The sequence below is a fragment of the Leptosomus discolor genome, chromosome 1 (genome assembly GCF_034619465.1).
Source record: "Leptosomus discolor isolate bLepDis1 chromosome 1, bLepDis1.hap2, whole genome shotgun sequence".
NCBI classification, from domain to species: domain Eukaryota; kingdom Metazoa; phylum Chordata; class Aves; order Leptosomiformes; family Leptosomidae; genus Leptosomus; species Leptosomus discolor.
The window spans coordinates 184,776,402-184,798,859 of record NC_141391.1 but is presented as its reverse complement, the minus strand read 5'-3'; the positions used below and the strand labels follow the sequence as shown (position 1 = coordinate 184,798,859).

Below are 22,458 nucleotides of genomic sequence, written 5' to 3'. Positions count from 1 at the left end.
CGCACATGGCTTCGTACCAGCCCGGCGAGCCACGCTGCAGTCCCTGCTTAACCGGGAGAAGTACTGCGCAGCTGGGACTGGAGACCACCAGTCGTGCCAATCAACTGGGAGCCCAGTAACAAACTCCAGCTTTCTTGATTTTTACCTGAAGAAGAAAGCAGTTTATGTTTCTGAGCATCCAGCTCAGGCAGACCAATTCCCTACCAGCTACGGGCAAGAGGGGCGGTCAGTGGGTGGTGACTGAGGGCTTTCGGCACCTAAAAATTATTCAAGCTCGTCCCACTACCTTGAAACAAATTGAAAAACGTCACAAACAAAACCAAGCAGCATAATTTTTATTTGGTGTTACAACAGATGTGCAGCGCCCATGGTTTTGGGCACTGCCTTTCACTGTTTACGATTTTTCTTTTTTAAAAATCTAAACAGTTCTTCTGTTCAGACAGCTCCATGTGCTCTTTTATATACACGTCGTGACCCCTGCATTCAGCCTGTCCAGTTAACGCTAGAAATAGGTGTCAAGGCAAAACATTATTTTATCTTTGCTATAATTAGGGAGAAATCAAAAGAAAAACTGTACTTTAATCTGACCGATTACATGTACTGTACATACCTGGCTCCAAACCCAACGTACTCAGAAGTTTCTAATTTAATGCACTCTGTTATTCAAGTCAAAATGCTGTACATCTAAGTATCCACACAATCGTACATTCCTAATGATTCTTCTTTACACCATATTTTTTTAGACATCTGTTTTTAAAAAGGAATAAAGGAGTTGCCCTGTAGATCTATATTTCTTTAGAACAAAACATTATATACTACATTGAAAAATAATTTTATCAAAACCAGATTCAAATCACTGTCATGTACAATTTTCAGTTAACGGTTCATGTTGAAATTGCACTTTGCAGATAGAATAAAATTAAAAACTGAAAACACGTTTATTTCCTTTCACAGGAGACTGCCTCTTCCGGATTTTTCTTCCGTGAATGTTTGTATTTGTCTACATACGCTTTCACGAGATTTGCCACTTTTGCAGAATTCACTTCTCCGCTCTTGCTATGACAAACCTACAACAGTTTTAAAGAAAAAAAAAAAAAAGTTTGACACATTTCTGTCCATTTCCCACTGTTCCACATTATTTATTTATTTTCCCAGCACCCCGGATTTCTCCATCTCAGGCAGAACAACTCTGGAAACTCCTAATCCTACCCAACTGCTTCCCAAGCACTCCTGAGTTCCCGTTCAACTCCTTCACACAATACACGAGTTATGTTCTGAGGAATTAGGAAGCTCTCGTGGATGGAGAAGGACAAAAGTGCTCTTGCTTTTCCTGTTCCCCCTCCCAGGAACTACCAGTTGATCCCACAAGGTTAAGAAACCGCCAACCCCCCCCCAAGCCCCACCTCAACGTACGCATTTCAGATGAACAGACCAACTTACTTTATCTACAGCTTTCCGCACAATTTCTTTATATTCTTCCTTAGTGATGTCTTTATTTTGGTAGAAAGGTTTAATAGCTAGTTTGACCTCTTGTGCCGCTTTTTCTTGAATTAACAGTTTCTGATGAAAAAACAGACTTGAGTGTTATGTTTCGCTGCCTCCATACGTGCCTTTTTGTCAATCACAAATTACACCTTCGCAGAAGAAAGTTACCCCAGAAGACTAGAACACCAGGCTCCCTTCACCCACACTCCAGCTCTCAAAAGAGCAGATGTGTTTTACTAAGAACAGAACCTTGTGCCGCGGCAGCTAGAGCGGTATTTGTCACAGTGCTGCTTTACGGAAGACTACGTTAACAGTCAGCTTGCCAGTTTGTGTCCTACCACAACAGTACCACATACACAGAAGGGGTATTGTCATAGTTTGCTATTTTCCAGTACATCAAAATCGCTATGTGTATTAAAATTTTTATATATATATTTTATACATAAATATATAAAATGGTAAATATAAATATACTTGGAACTTTGAACTTGCCTGGTCCTTCTTCGAGCTATCTGCACTGGCTTCCACTGTTACACTTGCTTTGTTTTCTCCCAATTTTACAGCTGCATTAGAGCTTTTGATGTGACTCGATGATGTCGCATTACCCGAACTTGGTCCCTGAACTGTCCCCACGTTTCCCAGGACTGCTGTTGGAGCGGGCACGGCTGGAGCACTCATGTTATTACTTACATGAGCAGCAGCATTTGGAATACCCTGTTTCAAAAAGTTATCAGTAGTTAATACAATATCCTTCAGTATGACAACATGCCTTCCTAGAAGTCTCGGCAGCTACAGAACGAGCATGAATCCTCCATGCTTCGGTTCTGTCCGTTACTGTGGAAGATATGCACAATATATCAGATCTGCTCAAAGGAAAAAAAAACGTAAAGCTTGAGAAGTGAGGCGTCCTCCAGGTCACCACTGTGGCTGCTAGATTCCGGCTGATCCCAGCGACAAAGCAAACCAAGTACCCTACAAACGGCACGGAGGAGGTTAGCACAAGGAGAAGGAAGCTTATGGCCGCAGAACCTCTCTACTTGTACAGGAAGCCCTGTTTTGTAAATCGTATTAACATTTTTTTAAAAACCAGCACCTGAACAGACATAAGAAAACTTCCCTTAAACCACGCTTGCATTCCTGCATCGTAATGTTACTGCTTTGAAAACATTTACTTTCCTGTTTGTTATCAGCTTGAGTGAATTTGAAATGTAAACAGACCTACATGTCTACCGGAGGCTAGAGGTGAAATGCTGGTTGAAGCACCAGGATCTGTTCTTCAGGAAACGTCTCCTGTACATTCCCAAACATCACCAAAAGACCAGGGGCACTGTTGACACTTTGGAACTGAGAAATTAGTAGCTCTCCGACCTCAGACAGAGGTCATTTTTAGCCATCGCCAAGAACGCATCATCCTCCCATCATGGTTCTGGCAGGCTACCCTAAATGCTACTTTTTTGCAGTTAATCATTACTTTTTTCACATCTGCATTTATCCAGATGGAAAATAATGAAAGAGGAATTTGAGCTCCTTGGAAAGGACACAGATACTGAGCTGTTACAATCGGCGTGCTAACACTCGCCAGCGCGCTCTCTTCACCTTCCTTTCGACAGGAAGGACAGGCGGAGCCCTGCGGTATTCTGCGATTTCTGTTGTGCTACCAGCAAGGCCTTGTTCAATGAAAACTCAATGAAAAAGCAGCAGCAGCTCCCAAGAGCATTCAGGTTCATGGACACCATTCCACAAAAGCAGGTAAGAGCAACAAACATAACAGGGGCATTACTAACAAGTAACTGTATGTTTGAGCAATACACAAGCTTTATACAAACATATTTATTGCTGCACTAGGTACTGTATTTCAGAGATTTGTAGCCTACGTTCTTACTTCTTAAGATTTTTAGAGGTTAAACCTACTGGATTTCCAATTGTGAACGTATTTTAATTACAGACAGCAGGCATTAATCAAATCAACAAGCAATCTACCAGCGTTTTAGTTCCAGTAGTACTGCTTTACCTTATTAAAGTGCTTCATATGGCCTGTAACCCCACCCAGTATTTCCCACAGTACTTAACTCCTTTTGTTCTAAGTTAATAGGTAACAGGGGCTGAAAGTGAAAAGGAATGTAGGCCCATTTATCAGTTTGCTTCAAATCTTTAGAGATGATGCATGAAAATAGAGGGTTAGAAATCACTGTTCTAGGACACCACTTTTTCAACCTGGAAGGCAGAGAAAAGCATTTTAGGCTAGAGCAGGCAGCCTGCAACAGAAGAAAAGCACAAACCTCAGCCAACCCCTGAAGAGTCCTTTACACATCACAGATGCAGCATTACACCTCCTCACAGTGCCACGCAGTCTCCTGGCAGTTGTTCATATTCCTTTCCCTGATATAAAGCTCTTTATATAAAGAGCTGGCTACAGGAGGAGCTCACATACAAAGGTTGTTATAAGATATCTTGAGAGGCACAGGAAAGATGGTCTGACCTGCCCCACACATGGCAGAGTCCCTCTGAAACTGGAGAAATGAAGTGGGAGTTAGGTCTCAAAACAGGGCATGCAAAACCAGCAGAATCAGGCAAGAAAGGGGAGGTGAAATACACCAAAGAAAGCTTGGGAATTACGAACAAAAAAGGCTCAAAAGATTAAACAGAATAGAAAACGTGTGTGTAGGGAAGGCACTGAGACAGTGACAGCTGGAGAATGGAAGTGTGGAACAAATGGGTGCCATGCAGTACTTGGTAATTCTCCTCTGCTGATACACCCCATGGGATGAGAGCCACAACAAAGAGATCGAGGTCACTTCCTACACACTGCTGAAAGGGGATTCAAGCATTTCCTAAAGCTTAAAAATCAGGTTTTGAAGGGGAAGACTTAAGTTTTGGAAATGGGGCACTTCTTAGAAGAAAGAGGTAACAGACCACACTGATGAACTTTTTTTTAGTGTTCCGTGACCAGCTGGAACACCTCGTCACACAAAACCCCATTATGGTGTTGTGCATTATTACTGAAAAGCTACAGCCCCAGAACAACCCGTATCCTCATGGATACTTCCACTTCAAATTTGGTGTGGGGTGGATGATGACAGGCAAGAGAGAAAGAAACTGCAAGTATAAATTTATCGAGACTATGGTATTCAATATAAGAAACCCTTAACTGGCGTTACTTCAATACTGCTCTTGCCATGGCTTCTGATAAAGCATACCTGCAATTGTTTTCCATCTTGCTGTGAAGCAATGTAGTTGACTTGTTGAGATGGTGGGGGTGGAGGTGGAGGCGGAGGTAATCCCTGAGACAAATTTGTGGGAGCAGCTACCTGTATGAGAGGCACTCCGGTAGGGAGATGCATGGGCATCGGAGGGTGGATGTTGAAAGGATTTCGTGGCATATTCATCATGGGAGGATGGACACCCACTGGATACGGGAAGATATTCATAGGTTGGTGCTGTGCATTCACTGGTGGCATTACATTCATCTGCTGCTGCATCATATTCATTGGTAACTGAGAACCGTCACTCTGCTGGTTGCCTTGGTCTTTGAGGTTTGGATCTATCAAAAGGAAAACCAGACAGTATATGAGGCAGAAAATCCGTACTTTATAAAGCACAAATGGACCCAGGTGTCTGAACTCTTCATCAAGTATGGAGCACCAAAAAGCTTTCTATCATCTGAGTATTTTAAAGATATCACAGTACATTATTACACTCATCACCAGTCACGTCACAAAGCCAAATGCTAGTTTCTGAGTCTAAAAAGGTCAGGTTACTATGGAAGCCTGCATTTTGAATTTCTGTTTTCTCTGCTTGTTCCCACAGCACAGCTAATAAATCATTCCATCACAATGAAACAGTAATTCTCCCCCAAAGAGCAGGGAGACAACATACCTTATCCCGCTTCTGCAGCTGCAGGTTAGTCATACATCATCGCATACTCAATGCTCTGCTCCCCTTTGCCTGATTCACACACACCGACTGTAGCCCTTTCTGGTAACTATAGAAATACTCTGCTGGTGTGGTGGTTTGGTTTTTTCTTTTTTGTTTCATTGAATAATAAGTCATCCTCAACCAATTTCAAAGATGTTCATATTCAGAAAGAGTTGTTCAAAACCCCTGTAATGGTACAAGGTAAAGCCTAGAAGTAAAAATAACCTCTCTTTTTTTTTTTTTTAAAAAAAAATTACTATTTCACTCAGTCTTCCACAGAAGTCAAAAAAGTTACATCTAGGCACAAGCAGCAAACCTTCCAAAAGTCAAGAAATTAGTTCTGAGAAACAGTCGATGGGTTATAATTCAGACATCCTTCCCTTAGAACTGCTTCCTCGAGGAACCCTGTCACCTAATTCACAGGGACTGGGATTTAAACCCTTATGCTTCACTCCAAATCAACTTTTTTTACAGATTACAGGATAACAGAATCACTGAGGTTGGAAGGGACCTATCAAGTCCATCCAGTCCAATCCCCCCTCCGTTCAAGCAGGGTCAGCAAAAGCAGGTTGCCCAGGACTGTTTTGTCCAGGACCACATCATGATGCCAGCCTAGCCTCTTTTATCCAGTTTTGAGAGATTCCTGTACTATTCTCAGCTGAATTCACATTCCAAAAGGGAGTGTAACAGTATGATTGTTCCTGAACTGCATGAAATAAAAGTCTGCAAATCACACGCTACTTTCAATTAAAGGTTTGGTAAATTTTGCCTGCAGCAGACTGAGGGTTGACAAAGTTGCCTCAAAACTGAGATGCCACTGATGCAGCTGCTTCTGAAGAGAGGGAGAAAACTGCTGGCATATAGAATGAAAATGGATAAAAAGACAAAACAATGAGACAATGGGGAAGTGCAAGTGTGGTTGCCTTCAGAACTGGATTTTACAGCTTTTAAATACAATTCACAACTGCCTCTTACTTCAGAGCATTAATAACCTGTGGATGACTTAGCTATTCAGAATCAATCTCATCCACAGTTAACTCACTTTCTACCAAAAAGTTTATTTTCATCAGGGCAGTTACCTTTCAGATATAAAACACTCAAAAATATTAAGACTTCTATTGAGGCTTTAAAGGAATTTTAATGCTGAAGTACAGTAAAAGTACTGGGTTTGCATTTATAAATCTCCCTAGAGTTTTTAAGCATATAAAGAGGAAAATGCTTATTTAGAAGCAAGATAAATGTCAACACAATGATCTGTCATCTCTAGAATCTACTGTGGGGGTTCTGCACAGGCAAATGAAAGTCTCCTTGAAAAAAAATTACCCTTTTTACAAGGTGTGCAGTCGCTAATAGTAACCACAAAGAGGACACGCCTTCTCTTCAACCAAATCGATTTAAGTAGCACTCTTCACATGCACAGTCCTTAAATTACATCTAACTAACTTCAAGCAAAACCAAAAAGCCACCGAAACACGAGAAAACCCCAAACTCCATACCTACAAACCTCTATATTGCAAAAAGACTATAGATTCACCTCAAATTGCTTTGAAGAACTAATCAACTTGAGATAGGTCAATGTGGTTAGGATTTTACTTGGCTACTGCAGCTGTGACTAAGGTTTTATGTTTCAAAACTAAGAATACCTTGTTCAGGTGCCTCCTCTTCTTGTCTCATTCCCCATCCAGACTGTGGGCTTGATGAATTGCGTCCTCTTCTTGAATAATAATTCTGCACATCAGCAGGTAAAGTCTTTCTTACAGCCCAGCTGGATGCAGACGTCCACCCAGATCTGTCGGCAGGAGTATCGAAAGAATAATCCTGTTCATTCTTACGCTTGTACGGCTGATGTTCTGGGAACCTTGAAGTTTCATTCCCAGAACCATTCGAGTTCCCTGAGAGAGGTTTTCTATTTTGCCAGTGATTTTCACTCTGGTCTCCATACATGAAACCACCTCTTCCACGCCCACCTCGGCCACGCTGACCTCTCCCTCGATTCGGAATCCAACCTGAACCAAAGTTTTTATTCCAAGACTGTCCTGAATTATCATGCCGGCTGTCTTCCCAATGTGGCTTATCTCTCTCTCTGTTCCTGACTTCTGGAACGGAGTTTATCCTTTCCATTACCCAGTCTGGACAATCATTCCTCCGCTTATCTGAAGAACACTGATCATCACTGTTTTTTTCTGCATTGTCCTTCTCTTTTTTAAGACTTTCATTCTGTTTTTCTTGATCATTTCTTCTGTATCGATCATTTCCTCTGGGACTCCTCCAGCTGTCATTTGCCCATCTCTCTTTCCATCGAGGTGAATGACTGTCCCTCTCATTTCTAGAGAATGAAGAACCTTTACTTCGTGTCCTAGATCGTGATCTTGACCTAGACCGTGACCGTGACCTAGACCACCTCCTATTTCTTCTTTCTCTGTCACGATCTCTTCTTTGACTATCTCTATCACTGCTTCGAGATCTAGATTTTTGCCTTGGAGATGAATCCTTAGTTCTTGACCGAGAAGATGATCTCCTGCTTTCCCTGACAGTTTCCCTTTTGGGAGATCGAGATGGTGCTTTCTTCTCATCTTTGAGTGTGTGTCTCTTTGGAGATCGCGATAAGGATCTCCTTCCCTCCCTGACATTTTCCTTCTTGGGTGATCGTGAGCTCCTGTCTCTGGTCATCTCCCTTTTAGGGGATGGTGACTGAGATTTCCTGCCCTCCCTCCTAGAAGGAGACCAAGTTGTTGATGGAGAGTGAAATCTAGACCTTCTAGTTCGGGGCTTTTTATCTTTTTTGACTTCTGATTGGCACTCCCTTTCTTGAGGAACAGTTTCAACTTTTTCATCAGAAAGTGCTGAAACGGAGGTACAGTTTCCCCCATCACACTGTAAAGAGTTCATTTCTCCTTGCTCTGCACTTTCAGCTGGTGGTAACTGCTCAATCTGAGGTTCGTTCTGGTCACTGCAAAACGAGTCACAATCCATCGGTATCATTTCATTGTTATCTTCACCAAAATGTTTATGTTCAGCATTTACCTGGGGTGACTCTGAAGTTCTACCCTCTGCATTTTCTGGCACAGTATTCTCTTTTAAGCACTGTTCTGATGTGCTGTCCATAGAAATACTGTGTATTAATGTATCTGGTTCTTTGTCTTGAACAGTTTTTAAGTTTTGAATATTTGTACTTGCGCAGTGGCCTACTGTTTTTTCTTCGGCCTCGGAATCATCTATTTCTATGGCTTCTGGATGATCAGGCAATTCACTTCTGGGGCTCTCTAATGGCTGATCTTTTCCCAAAGGTTCTAGATCGTCCAATAATTCATTTTCTGGACTAGCTACGGGTTGATCTATTTTTGTCAAAGTTTCCACATTCTCCACTAATTCATTCTGAGGACTACACAATGTCTGATCTACTTTTTCAAAAGTTGCACGGTCACATACTTCATCTTTGGGACTAGCTACCGTTTCAATTTGTTCAAGAGTATTTTCACAGATGTCCTGATTCTTAAGATCTGCATTTTTTTCAGTAACACCTTTTACTTCAAATTCCTGACTTTCACCTCCTAAAGGTAGTATTGGAGGTTCTTGGACAGAAAAACTTACATCTGCATTGCCTGAAGTATCTTCATCTTTGTCACATTCTCCTGTAGTCTCCTCAGTTTCTGCATGGTCACTACAGCTTTCCAATCCATTAGCAGATTCTGTTTCTGCATTACTCTTCTGTGCAAGGTTTGCGTTACTGGTTTCATTATCCGACTGATGGTCTTTATCTAATGTTAGAGGTGCTTCAGACTCTGCAACGTCATCATCTTCCACTGAATCACTGGGCAATTTTTCAGAACGTGCAGAACTTCTCAGTTTCTTTTTAATCACAGGTGTTTGCTGTTTAACTATTCTTTTAGACTTTCGTTTTGGAGGAGCCTTCTCTGATTCTGAAGGAGATTTATCCAGAGATGGGTTATTGCCATCAGGGGCACCACATGCAGAACTGCTTGACCGAGGTGAGCTCCGAGACTGACACAGAGTCTCATTTTTGCTGTTCCGTGCAGACCTTCTTCTGGGAGTAGTATTAACCGATTTCCTTCTAGTTCCTCTAGCGCCAGATGAACCAGAAGCTTGCTTTTTCTCTTCTCCTTCTTGGGTACATGCAACAGCATATCCTTTGCCAAAAGATTCTAATAAAAACAGAATACATTGAAGTTTGATAATAACGATTTATCCAAACAAAGTTAAGAACACAAAATGATCTTCTCTGGCTTAACAGATATCCTCAAATAATACTATTTAAGATTGAGTATGAAATGCTGCCACAACATTGATTGTTTTTTCAGTGCAGATTTTTCTTTAAAGAACAGAATCAAGCCAACAAAATGACATGTTGAACACTCAAACACACATTTTGGAAGCAGAGCCGGCACAGCTACAAGGACGATAATGGCATTCACAATGAAACTGCCATCGATATTGCTGTTCAAAGATAGTCAGCATTTGAGCCATCAGAAAAGTAATGGATTAACCACACAACATTGTTAGCATACAGCAGTTCTTGTCATTCTATAATGCCGGCCTGTTGGCAGTGAAGCCTCAATGCTACGGAAGTGAAGCTCAATACTCCAGTGACATTTTAAATGGCCGTCAGCGGCTGATCACATGGGCAGCTGTTGCTCAGAACCGGCAGTGACAGCACACCTCTCTACAAAATCGAATTTCAGACAGTGCAAACTCATTCACCAGTTGTAAGACAGACTCCGCATGCTCCATTGCAAACTGGACTTGAGCTCTGCCGCACGGCACCCAGGGTGCCTGCAGCACCTAACAAACCGAATAAGGAGTTCAAGTTTTGGGGCAGTCTAGGGCGCATCAGAAAACTAAAGCTGTAAGAAGAATGACCATTAAGTCACACAAGCACAGGAGTTCTTGTGCTGATACTGCATTAATTTATTTCACGCTAGCCACAATCTGCAGTCTTTGTAGGGAAGCCAAGGGTTGTATTCACTGCAAAAGGAACAGACTGTACTCTTGATACCTATGAAAGCTTATGAGGGACAGCTCAGGAATTAAAGATCAATGATAGTTAAGTGAATATACTTGAATGTAATACTCAATTCAGAACTAAATTATTTTCTTGAGACGTCTATTAATTTGTTTCATACTTTGTGTAGATTTCAGAAAGCATCGAGAGAAAGTGGTGTTTAAATTAATTCCTTTTACAGCTTCAATTTCATACACAAATAGTGGAAACCTGCTAAGAAAGATTAATTGCTATGGATTCTGCAATGAATTTATCAACATCACACGTAAACACTCCATTCCACCACTCTGTATAACATTATTACTTCCCAAGCTTTTACTCCACTAAAACATTTGTTTACTGTAATCTTAAACAGATTATATAAAAACAAGATAGGAATAAGACAAGTAACAGGACAAAATCCTCTTTCTACCACTTGCTACTCTGTTAGCAGAATGAAAAACAAACCACTGTCTATTAAGTGTAAACATATAATCCAGTAACTTTAGAGAAAACTCTGCAAGCACCTTGCTAGCCTTTAAAAGGCTAGAAGAGAGCACAGGGCTATAATCGCCTCCTCTGTCCTCCCATGAAAACACACAATAACTTGCCTGAACATGAAAAAAAAGTAGTTTTGGTTTTTGGATCAAATTACCACCTAAGATAATGAAAACCAACAGTATCAATTGTATAGAAGGTACCACATATTTAGAAGAAAACAACGTGTGTGGTAAAGAAGTTTTAGGTGATTGGCAGTATTTGAGGTATCTACTGTAACAGTGTCCCCAATAATTTTGCTAGAACATTACTTTACAGTGGTTAACGAGCAGTTACTAAGCCACACGTGGCTGTTTCACACTAACTACGTCTTCAAACCTGTTACAATATCCAGGAAAACAAGTCAGATGTTACATGCCATTACACATTTGTAATATCTGTGATGATTTTCTTCAATGGGGAAGAAATCACCTTGCAATAACAAAAGATCAGAATATAAGTGGAATGTGGGAATCCTGACAGATTAAAAGGCAAGTTATTTTTGTAGCACTTTCAAAGTCTACTTGTGAAACACAAATGCATTTTTAGCATTTCTTACTACTTGTGAAATTTTCACAGACAAGCTTCACAAGTTTTGGGCTTGGACCAAATACAAGCCGTTTCAGCTCACTGAATCTTTATTTTAAAATATTTTAATCACGCAGAAGAACTGCATAATGCCAGCCTAAATATTAATGCTATTTGTAGATTCACTAATGCGTTTTCAGGTCATTTAATGTAAGAGAATTGAAAAAAACTGCACCAGCTCCAGGGAAGATTCAGGCAGTAGTTATATGACCATCACTGGCATTTGTATGCCTCCTTGCACAACTCTGGAAGCAACTGTCAGCTACTACTCTGATGCAAAACTGTATATTTTAGGTGTGACCAAGAGATGAAGGGAGTCAAAAAAAAGGAGCTTATGCTACTATCTTTCAGGCACAATTTAGTAGGAATCACAAGATCCAGTTTGCCTTTTGTTTGTATGGATCTATTTTCAGTATTTTCTTCATTTTTCTCCTGTTCTCCATGTTTGCAGAAAGTCCCAGTCTCGCCTGTTTCCTCCATCTTCTGCCTTTTCCTTTGTCTCTCAGACTTCCTGTAAGAGAAGCCCTTGCTCCCTTCTCCTTTGATATGTATTTGCCATGCATCTCTCAACAGTATTCAAGTTAGGTTTCTCCTTGCCTTTGTCTTTACCTTTTGTTGTGCATGTCTGTCTTTTCCTCAGTTGCTATATAAAAACTGAATGAGGAAGGAACACTGAACAGAATGTGACCAAAATCCTCAAGGGACATTTTCATATCCAACATCCCCTACTTTCACTAGGACATTTGAAGACTCTGTGTCTTTCTTCCTGCATGCTCCTCATCAGTAGGAAGTCTTTAAGTCAAACTTGAAGATGACTTAAAACTTTACTGTCAACATACTATAATGTTTTAAGATTCAATCCTGATCACCGTCTTCAACTTTGTCTACAGTATATTTAATATATCACATTTAACATTTGAATTTTAGTTCAGGTTTAGCAAGAACATAGGGAAACATAAAAAAAAATTACTTAAGAACTTATTTGCTGTATCTTGTTAGCTTGATAATTTCACATTTCAAAATAACACCTTTAAGAGAGGAAGTGGAATGCTTACATAAAAAGTATCAAAGTTCTAATCAAGAAAACAAGTGCGAAAGTTCTGCTCTAAATATAAGTTTTAAAACAAAAGTATCTGAAAAAAAGAATTTCCTTTTCTTCCTCTATCAAGACTCAAACTCAAAATCTGCTGCTTCTCCCAAAAAATAGCATGAAGGATTTAGTTCCATGTTCTGCCTCAGGAGTTGACAATGTTACCAGTATTTGTAGATCAGTTGCTGATATTATCAACAGGAATTACTCACATGTCCTAAATAGTCTACTGTTGAAAAATAATCTTCAACTTATTTAAATATTCTTCATCTTTCTGATGAGAGGAAAAAACCTGGTTTTTGGTTTTGTTTTTTTTTTAGTGCTTCTGTCGCATACTAACAAAGAAGCCTGACTGTGTAAGTAGAAACGCGAAGGGAAGTCAAGAGATACGAGCTAGCATGTACACTCATTAATACTCAAAGCAGAAATGGTTTTGCACTGCCAAACACCAGAGGCCTGAGGAAGCAACCTATCCATTTTTCACTGGGGAATGTGGAGGTGGAATAAGTACCTTTAACAGGAATGAAGAATACAAATGAATAAAGCATCTTTTTCACGACCCTTCTACTACCCCTCCTTCTTTCTAGCAACTCACTTTCTCACAGTTTTTGTAAGCCAAGAAACCCAAATCTCTATCTCTGCCTATTAGTCAAGTGAAAGCAGTACAATTCCCAACTCCAAGAAGGTATTAACTCTAGCCTTAAAAAACCAGCACTCTGTTGTTTTCACTTCTTTGAACTTGTGCAGCCTGTTGCAAGAAAAACTACATTCCTGCCGAGTATGGAGAGAGAGGCTGTCGAAGTAACCAGAGGAAGGTAATTCCTTCCATCTCTTGCCTTCTGCTAAATTCCTGTCAGATCCTGGAGCCTGAGCACTTTTGCAAGCTTTTGTCCTGTAGAGCTTGTAGGCATCCTGAAAGAGATCCACACACGGCACTATTTCCTCACTACTCTTCTTCTCTGTCAGGCAACAGTTTGCTCCTCAGACTGCACAATATACCACTGAAATATGTCAAGCCATTCATAATGTATCAAAATGTGATTTATCCTTGAACGACAGGAAGAGAAGTTGTGGCATGAAAGAAAGTGTTGCATTTAGAAATGGAATTGAGTTACATAAAATGCTTATTATTACAATCTTCAAATGAAGAACCGTTATGCCAGTTTTGGGGTGGCTGGTTCATCTTCTGTATTCTAATTTCAGAAATAAACCAGCTTGTTTTGAAATAGTACCAAACTGCATCAAAACCAGATTTTTCTTCTGTTAACTGTAACTACGCTTCGATTTCTGAGAATCATATTTTAACAATACTTCACATGAGCTATAAATAAAACTTACAAAAAAAAAGTTTACCAAAGTTTTCCAAAGGCCTGATATTTGTTGGAAGAATTGTCCCTGCCATTGTAGTAGGAGTGAGAAGAAAGGTCTCAGCTTCAGCTCCATAAGACATTAAAGGAATTCTGGAAAAGTAAAAGCATTAATATTAGTTGTTTTAGCTGTTTATAGCAAGTTTTGGAAACAATGCACCAAATCAAAACACTAGGCAACCACAACACTTCCAACCTCATCACAGTTGGAGAGAAAGGCAAAGCTGATGGCGACCAAAATTTTCCTTCTCATATTTAATTTCAGGCTTGTATTATTGCCTAATCTAGTAAAACAGTTTGAACAAGGGATGTTATGTTAAGGCAATACATATTTAGCTTTCTTCAAAGCCAAACACAGAACTGTAATAAACAGCCTACTCCAAATTAGTAGGCTACACTACTGGAAATAGAATTCTAAACACTGACTTAGTAGTTCAGCAGAAGAATAGCTTTTTCTACAGAGAAAGAAGAAGTAGTCTACACAATTTAGTGAAGGCTTTTTTTTTTTTATTTTAAAAAACCCAAACAGGGTAAATATATACTTATTCAGACTCCCTCAGTAAACCTTGGGCGAAAACAGATTTTAGCTACAGATCTACAATTTCTAAGTTATCAGTGAGTTGGAATGAAACTTTCCGTAAGGAAAAGTACATGTAAAAAATTTAAGTTTAAATCCTAGGCAACTTACAATTATAATTAAAAAATCTCTTTACTTGCTCTTCTGTCTTTAGCCTTTGCTTTATGGCAAGAAGAGTAAAGAGATATGTAGTGAAGTTAAGATTATAGACAAAACCAATTCCTTACTGTGTTATCTTAAAATAAATTATTTTCATGCTTCTGCTTTATATTAATGAAAACATCCTTAGGTTATCTTTTAACATGCATCTGCTCTCTGACCAAAAAAACCCAAAATTATTCATTTGATAGAATGCCTCTCAACTCTTTCTAGATGCATTTGTTCATAAAGAATTACAGAAAGAAGTGTTAGAACCAACGCATGAAAGAGGGGTAGAGGGGTGGGTGGGAAATCAGAATCAGATTGATGTTAAAGCACACCTGATTTCTAGCAATAGAAATCCTTTAAAAAGCACACTGAACACTAACTTCCAAATAGAAAATATATTCAAACTTGCATTTCTATGGAAAAAGTGACATATTAAGATGCACAAGTCAATGGACTTACTACGCTTGTCATGAGTATCAAAAAAGCACTAAGATATACAGAAAAGAATCTATTGACATAGAAATAGCATGCAGAAAATACATAAAATTTAACAAGTTACATACAAATGCTATTTACGATCAAACGATATCCTATCTAAAGAGCAATTTGAATTAATCAAATTCCAAACCTGAAGTATTGTATTGAAATCCTTTGCACTATGAACCCAAAACATGTACCTTTCAACTCTGGCAATCACAGATGAACAGGACAATTCCAGTTCTTGTCTCTTCTGTCTGATCGCTGCATTGACTTCTGTGAATTCTGTACTGAAATACAAATTTCATACAAAAAGTTACAAAAACTAACTTTGTACTATGATGGTTTTGTATTTCAATAATTGCTTCTATCAATTACTTCTTTTTTTAATTTAAATGTATTAGAACTTTCAACAGTCATGATGAAACTATGCACAGTTATTGTTTAGACGGAAAAAGCAGTCATAGTAAACATAACAGAAGTCCTAAATATATGAGTCAGAACAGAAAACAGATGTCTTCTGAGGAGCTGGAAGACAGAGAAACTTTGCATCCTTGACAAATTAATACTGTTGCATGCTTGGCAAAGTTTTTTTTCTTTACAGACTGCTGAAAACATGCAGGCTCAATTTTTTGAGTAGGCCATATTATCCAAACAATGTTTTCTATTATTTCTAATTCTATTAATACTCTTATGCTATTATTATTATTCTTCTGTTATTTACTGTTAACAGTTTTGCTACCTGCTGTTGTAATAACAGGACTAACCCTTTTCTATCCAAAGCTTCAATTCAGCAAGGAGTTTAAATATGAGCTAAAAATAAAACTTACTCCTATTAAATCAATGAGATTAAAAGCATGCACTTAAGTATTTTAATGCTGAACACATGACAAATCGGGGTGTGCCCTTAACAATACTAATTTAAAAATGCTTTTGTTTATCCTTTAAGTGCTCTTCATCAGTGAATATAAAACCAGCCAATCTTCAAAATACTTCAAGGCTGTATATATTGACGAAGCAGAAGGAACTGTAACATTTACAATACAGTAACCCATCAGTTTATATTAAGCACTAGTATATACTAACCAGTCATTTCTACAGCTAAAAAAGGATTCTTCATTGCTACCACCGGCCGGAAGCGTGCTGAAGAAATTAGTTCTGAAGCACTCATTCCAGCAGGCCTGTCTTCTGGCCTACAAAAAAAAATTACGGATTAAAGACATCAAAAATAAAATAATTAACATTTAATATATGAAGATGCGGTGAAATTAAATCATGTCAGCAAGACTTTAGCTCACAAAAAGCAGGCACCGTAGTAGCTCCACAGTTATACGCTGAGATTTGCAGTTACAGTACACAAATTATCTCTATTCAGTCTCTTCGCAGATAAACTTTGTTTTATACAGGTTTTCCACAGCAAAATCTTTAACGGTCCATACAGAAATTACGAATAAATGAGCCTGATCCTTAGTATTTAATAATTCCCATTTCTGTAGCCTAATGAACCACAGCAAGTACAGCACTAGCACCTTCAGACAAATGCGCCCACAGAAGTTCACGGAAGGTTTGGTTTCCAAGTAACAGGAAAACCTAATGTAAGTAGCTGGGAATCTCCTTTGCTTTCAGGTAGGATTACAGAAATGAAGACTGACTCGTGCGTCTGTTTACCAGGCCCTCACACAAAGGCACAATACTCAGAATCCACTTCATAGTTCAAACACCACCTTTACTTCACTTGTTAACACCACCCTAGGCACCCCGTGTGAGCTGGTGTATTGCCTTTTGTGTTGTGTGCAGCAAACTCTGTGGCTGCATACTGGGCTGGCTGCAGGGAAAAAAAGCCGAACAGTAATGCTCCGGACACTTTTCTCAGACTACCAGACTGACTACTACACTGACCCAGTTTTTGCCATTTTATATGCTTTCACCTAAAGGGTTAATGCCACCTTGAACCTGACTAAAACATTCCTGCTCATTCCCCATGAGTGGTATTTTTAAAATGGGAACTTATAAAGCCTTCTCATCATTTTCTTTCACAATATATTTACCCTTATAAAAAAGACACTTTGCAATGGGATGTATATAAATATATGCCTCAAGTGTGTAGCCATTATCTATACGCTCCATCAAACTTCGGCACAGAGAGCTGGTTTTGATGGGAACACGCCCTGCTTCATCAGTGTGCAAAATTTAAGTTTCTCCTAAAAAGCTGTTGGTTTTAAGTTTTATTTTAAAAATACTATAATTTTGAACATTTTTCTCTCCACCTAAAAAAAGCTATCCTGATGTTCCACAAATATCCTTATGAAGCGGCTGTTAGTAAATCAATGCTTTCTTTTAAATTCTTTTACATTTTGAATGTTTATTGGATAATTGAGCCCTGTACCTCCTCTTGAAGGTTTTTAATGGCTTTATTTTTGTTTACGTACCTTTTTTTGCAACAGGTACCATTTGAGTCATTAATGTTATTAAATAGCACACAATAAATCAGTGAAACTAGATACGAAAGCGTTCACCAGCCTTGAAGTCAAATTAGAAGCTGATCTACCATTAAGCCCTCTCCTTCCAGTTCAAAACCTCTTCAATTCAATGAAAGGTATCTTTAACTGCACATGGTAACAGAACCAGAATTTCTAACCACCTAACTTAAGAGAAGGCTGGAGCTAAAGATATCCCTCATAACTGTGACGTGTAAGTACCAGATAAAAGTGACAACTCAGGCCACCAGCTACTGAAAAGACACATTATGTGCCCACATACTACATGAAGAAAGGCTACAGACAAAACAGGGACTTGAAGACAGTTTTTCCTCCAAATTTTTAAACTCCAGGTAAGACAGAATGATGGTGAACGCTGACATTTATACTTCAAAATGAAGTTTACGGCCTAAAACTACTTCATGCAGATACATTTACAGGCACAACTACGATCAAGAAAGCACTGATCACAAACTTGGGTCCCAGAGACACGGAATATTTTTGAAAGGAAGGAAGGCAGAAATCAAACAACAGAGCTTTTACAGCTCCTTATACATTCTGCTTACTGTAAGCCTGTGTTACAGGCTAAAATTATGAACTAAACAAGAAACCTGGAAACACAAACATTCTTTGGAGTAATCTCCCATTAACAAAAAGCAAATTTGACGCAAACTATAATGTCTTGGCCTGTTCATATAAATTACTTGTTCGATTACAGCTATGTATTTTCAATAATGGAATAACAACAACAAAATAATGAAAACCTTCATATAATGGTACTTGGCTACCATCTTCTTTTGGTGAAGAAGATGAAAACCATGTAGTTACATCATCCTGTAATGTAACATCCTAATCTAAATGAAAATATTCACCACCACAAAACTGTTTACTCTGAGAAAGAAGCTCATATAACCTAGCACTATATTCTAAGTACTTCCTTCAAGACAAAAAGTGACAAAATAAGTTTGGATCATACTGAAATTAACAAACAGAAGAAGTTAACCTTAAGAATAAGCAGAAAGGTAGTTTTAAAAATGCTTTAATGAAAAAAATGTTTATAAATATTTTATGATCAGAACCAACCTTGTTTATCCTTACAGACAAAGCCGCCTTGTTTCGTTTGTCGTACAAAATACTACCTGTGCGGAATAAGAAACCAAACTTTGATCTTAACTTTAGCATATTGGTTTTCAATTGTTTGTCAAAATCATTAATGCAATGAGAGGTAAACGAAAACGTACCTCAAGTGTATTTACAATGTGTTTACATACAAACTCAGTACAATTGAAATGCATGCACCTTCACAACAGCTTTTTATATAGCGAGCAGTTTTCACCTCTTCAGATATTTGCTTAGTTTCATTAAGTTATGAACACAATTACCAAACAATATCCGTAAAACAAGCCTCTCAAAATGGTAGCCCCAAAATAGAGCTAAGTGTTTCTTGTGTCTGAACTCTCACCAAAACACTTCCTGTGAACAGAAGCTAGTCATTAGCCGTGCACCAACTGTCTGATGCAGAAAATTACTTTAGGCTGAAACCAAATCCATTTCACTTGTGACTGAAATTGAAGAGGCAGTCTTTCCAGTAAAATAAGAACAGTAGTTTCACATACTGCAATTTTGTTCTTTTCAGTTCCACACTTCTATTCCTTGGTATTTGGTTTTCATATGAAAATCTAAGTAATTAAAAAAAAATTGGCTCATCAAGAAAAGAAATTCTAGAGTTCCTTAAGAAAAAACAGCAATTCTAGCAAATGGAGGACAAATACCAACTTACTGTATTTTCTCTTCACAACTTTGCTTAATTTTGCTGTTAATGGCCCTCTGTCTGGACATATAGCTCTTCTGCAAGATTAACAAAAGATATTACAAAAGTTATTTCTGGGCATATTTAAAGCTAACACTACACCCAAACAAAATCAGCTCCTATTTTATGGAACTTCTATTTCATGCACATAAAGCAAGTTCCGACTGCTATTAACACCTGAACTTGCATCATCTATATCACCTTCCATGTATTAAAAGCCACAGCGCTTCAAAAAGCTTACAGTTGGAAAAAAAAGAAAATCCATTTTACACAACAGAAGTTAATATCCCGTATTAAATCTGAATGCCTAATTTTGCTTGATTTCATGGCAACACGTGAAAGATGTTCTAACTGGCTTGCGTAAATACTTTGAAGAATATCAAAGTCAATGGTGACTCAGAATAGTGAGGTGCAAAGATTGATCTTATTTTCTTATGAGAGCCAAAAAAAGGTAATTTACTTCGTTATCTTTTCTGCAGTGAAGTCTGCTTCAAATTCAGTATCAAGAACTCTGAATATATCATAAATTCCATTAAACACTGACTTTAGATTATCCCTATTTAATGAAATTTGTCTATGTGTAATCCTGAGCTGCCCTTACACCATGCAGCAAATGTGACAAGATAAAACTTCTCAAAACAGGAATGGTATTTCCACAGTTCCCTCTCAAACTCACTAGAATAAAATCAGTTCTTGACTACAAGTATGTTTTATAGTAAAACAGAAGCACCACCAATGTTTAGGATAACATGCAAGAAAGGGTTGCCTGTTCAGATAAGCAAAGAAAAAGGTTTATATTGTTAAAATATGATCTAGCCATAAAATCTTAATTCAAATTAGTAAGAAATTTGTCAGAACTACTTGAAAAATGCAACTTCCACAGAGTTCAATGCAAGAAATACCTTTCTCCTTGCTTCTTGCTTACTATTGTAAGTATTCAAGTGTGAATTACCTTAGTGATAAAAGTAAAGCTAAACTACCACTGATGGAAAATAGTCTGTTTTAAAATAAACTTAAATTTAAAAAGAAATTTTGAAACTGTTGAATATTCCAATTAGAATGCTTGAAATTAAGTGGACAACCAACCTCACAAAACTTCTCATCTTTGCATGGCTGTGTTTTCCCTTACTGCAGGCACAGTGTTCCCCTTCTTCCTTCTTCCTTAGCTGTTTTTTAACCTGAACCTGTATTCAAAAATAAAGTTAAACCAATCTACAATCTCAAGACACATGAGCTTTAAATACATTCAAAAACTCTTAAGGTCTACAGAGAAAATAAGCTCAAACAGAAGGGCTCTAAAGTAGTAATAATTTGAAATGGTTTCATCTCACAGTTTGCAAAGCTGATTTTATTTGTTTTTCATGAACTGGGAAAAAAACCCATCTTAAGATGTATACTGGCTATGCCAGAGATCCATACTAATTCCACAAGACCAAAAATCCCTGAACCTTCAGATTGCTGTGGCAAGTATCTCAAAGCTATACACTATCTTCCATTGAGAATTTGGAAGGTTTTTTTTAAAATTAAGTTGATTGATCTGAATACCCAAGTTCAGCTTGGTAAAATGCTGAACTACCACTCAATTTCAAATGCTTCCTTGTAATAAAAAACCCCTCAACCTGTATTTGATACAGCCTTTATACTCTTCCAAATCAAAACTTCAGTTTGTTTCAGCTGCTTCCTTGATTCTTTAGAAATAAAGATGATAAAACCAGTTTTCAATCAGAAGGAATTATCTGCAACTGGCAGTCTGCAACCTGGGCCTCTAGAACAAGAAATGGGTAGTGGGAGCCTATTTTCTAAACATCTCGAAATGCAAACCCAACAGCTTAGGAATTACTTATAACCGTAATTTCCCCACAATTTCAAAACCGTACACAGAATTATCAGCATCTTTCTATATGCATTTTCAGTATCATCTATCAGAATCAAGTTTTATTTTCCTACTTGGTAACTACTCTTCACAGCAGTACTACTCAGAAGAATTGAAAGCTGAAAACAAAAAAAACCCCAGAAATCTGGGTCGAAGAAGGCTTAGTATTAATTGATCCCTCTTGCCTTCTTGTGTTTTTGTCTGTGAACAGGAGGCTGTGAACATACAAGACTCACCTCAGCTAAAAAAAAGGCAAGATTGCATGCTAATTGATATAGCATATGTTTACAAAACCTAGTTAAAAAACACTTTGAGACCAATTACTATACTTCTGTTCTTGGATAGATCAGGAATGCTCAAAGATACCATAAATTGGCAATAGCAGCGTTATGATTATTATTACTGTAAACACTTGCTTTGAAAAAATAATTAAGAATACTTCCTATTCAAATATGTGGTAGAAACATTAAAGCAATACTTATTTTGTTAGGAAAGCCTATTTAACAGACATATGAATAAAAGGCTGCAGCATAACTTGGGTGTTCCTACAACTGAAGTTATTCAAGATGATAAGTGTGGAACTTACCTTTATCTGCTCTTGTAACGCATCAAGCCTGCACACTGCTTGAAACGGTCTGCGATCAATAGGACACGAAGCCTGTGTCTGAAAAATTATTTTTCTTATTACAAAATTTGTAATAAGTTAGGAGAAGTCTCAGCTTTTTATACTTTTATTTGTTATTATAGTAGCTTACAGAAACACAGAAAATTACAACTTGTTAACAATAAGAATGTATTTGCACACATTATCCATATATCCAGTATTTTGTTTCATGTAAGTAGATTTCTTCTCAGGGGAAAATCTAAAAGAAACAAGAATGTAACACAGAAATTGTGTTCATAAAAGGAAAGGTGTTTTACATCAAATTATCTACATTTTTTAATCTCTGTTAGCTAACATTCTACTTCAATACGCAAATGTCCTTTTCATTTCTTACTGAATTACCATTAGAATGTTTTATTTCTTAATGTTGTTTTCAACAGAAAGTGTGTTCAGTCGTGTCCATGCCAAAACACAAAACTGGGAAGACCAACAGCAAACAGGGTAACACCTTC

The 22,458-nt window shown here is 38.1% G+C and overlaps 1 protein-coding gene across 2 annotated transcripts in view; it reads right to left on the bottom strand.

Annotated features, from left to right (window-relative positions):
* Nucleotides 1–318: 318 nt before the first annotated feature.
* The window catches only part of SCAF11 (SR-related CTD associated factor 11), a 40,700-nt gene continuing 18,560 nt past the window's right edge, over nt 319–22,458 (bottom strand). For both annotated transcript variants that reach the window (XM_086480391.1, XM_086480384.1), the window contains 12 exons: nt 21,929–22,006; nt 20,556–20,653; nt 19,436–19,507; nt 18,743–18,794; nt 16,269–16,375; nt 15,383–15,472; nt 13,968–14,074; nt 7,044–9,563; nt 4,683–5,026; nt 1,978–2,199; nt 1,441–1,560; nt 319–1,067 (listed from right to left, as the gene is read on the bottom strand). In XM_086480391.1, coding sequence (XP_086336517.1) covers nt 939–1,067; nt 1,441–1,560; nt 1,978–2,199; nt 4,683–5,026; nt 7,044–9,563; nt 13,968–14,074; nt 15,383–15,472; nt 16,269–16,375; nt 18,743–18,794; nt 19,436–19,507; nt 20,556–20,653; nt 21,929–22,006 — 3,939 coding nt within the window. In that variant the 3' untranslated portion in view covers nt 319–938. The remainder of the gene's footprint in view (nt 1,068–1,440; nt 1,561–1,977; nt 2,200–4,682; nt 5,027–7,043; nt 9,564–13,967; nt 14,075–15,382; nt 15,473–16,268; nt 16,376–18,742; nt 18,795–19,435; nt 19,508–20,555; nt 20,654–21,928; nt 22,007–22,458) is intronic.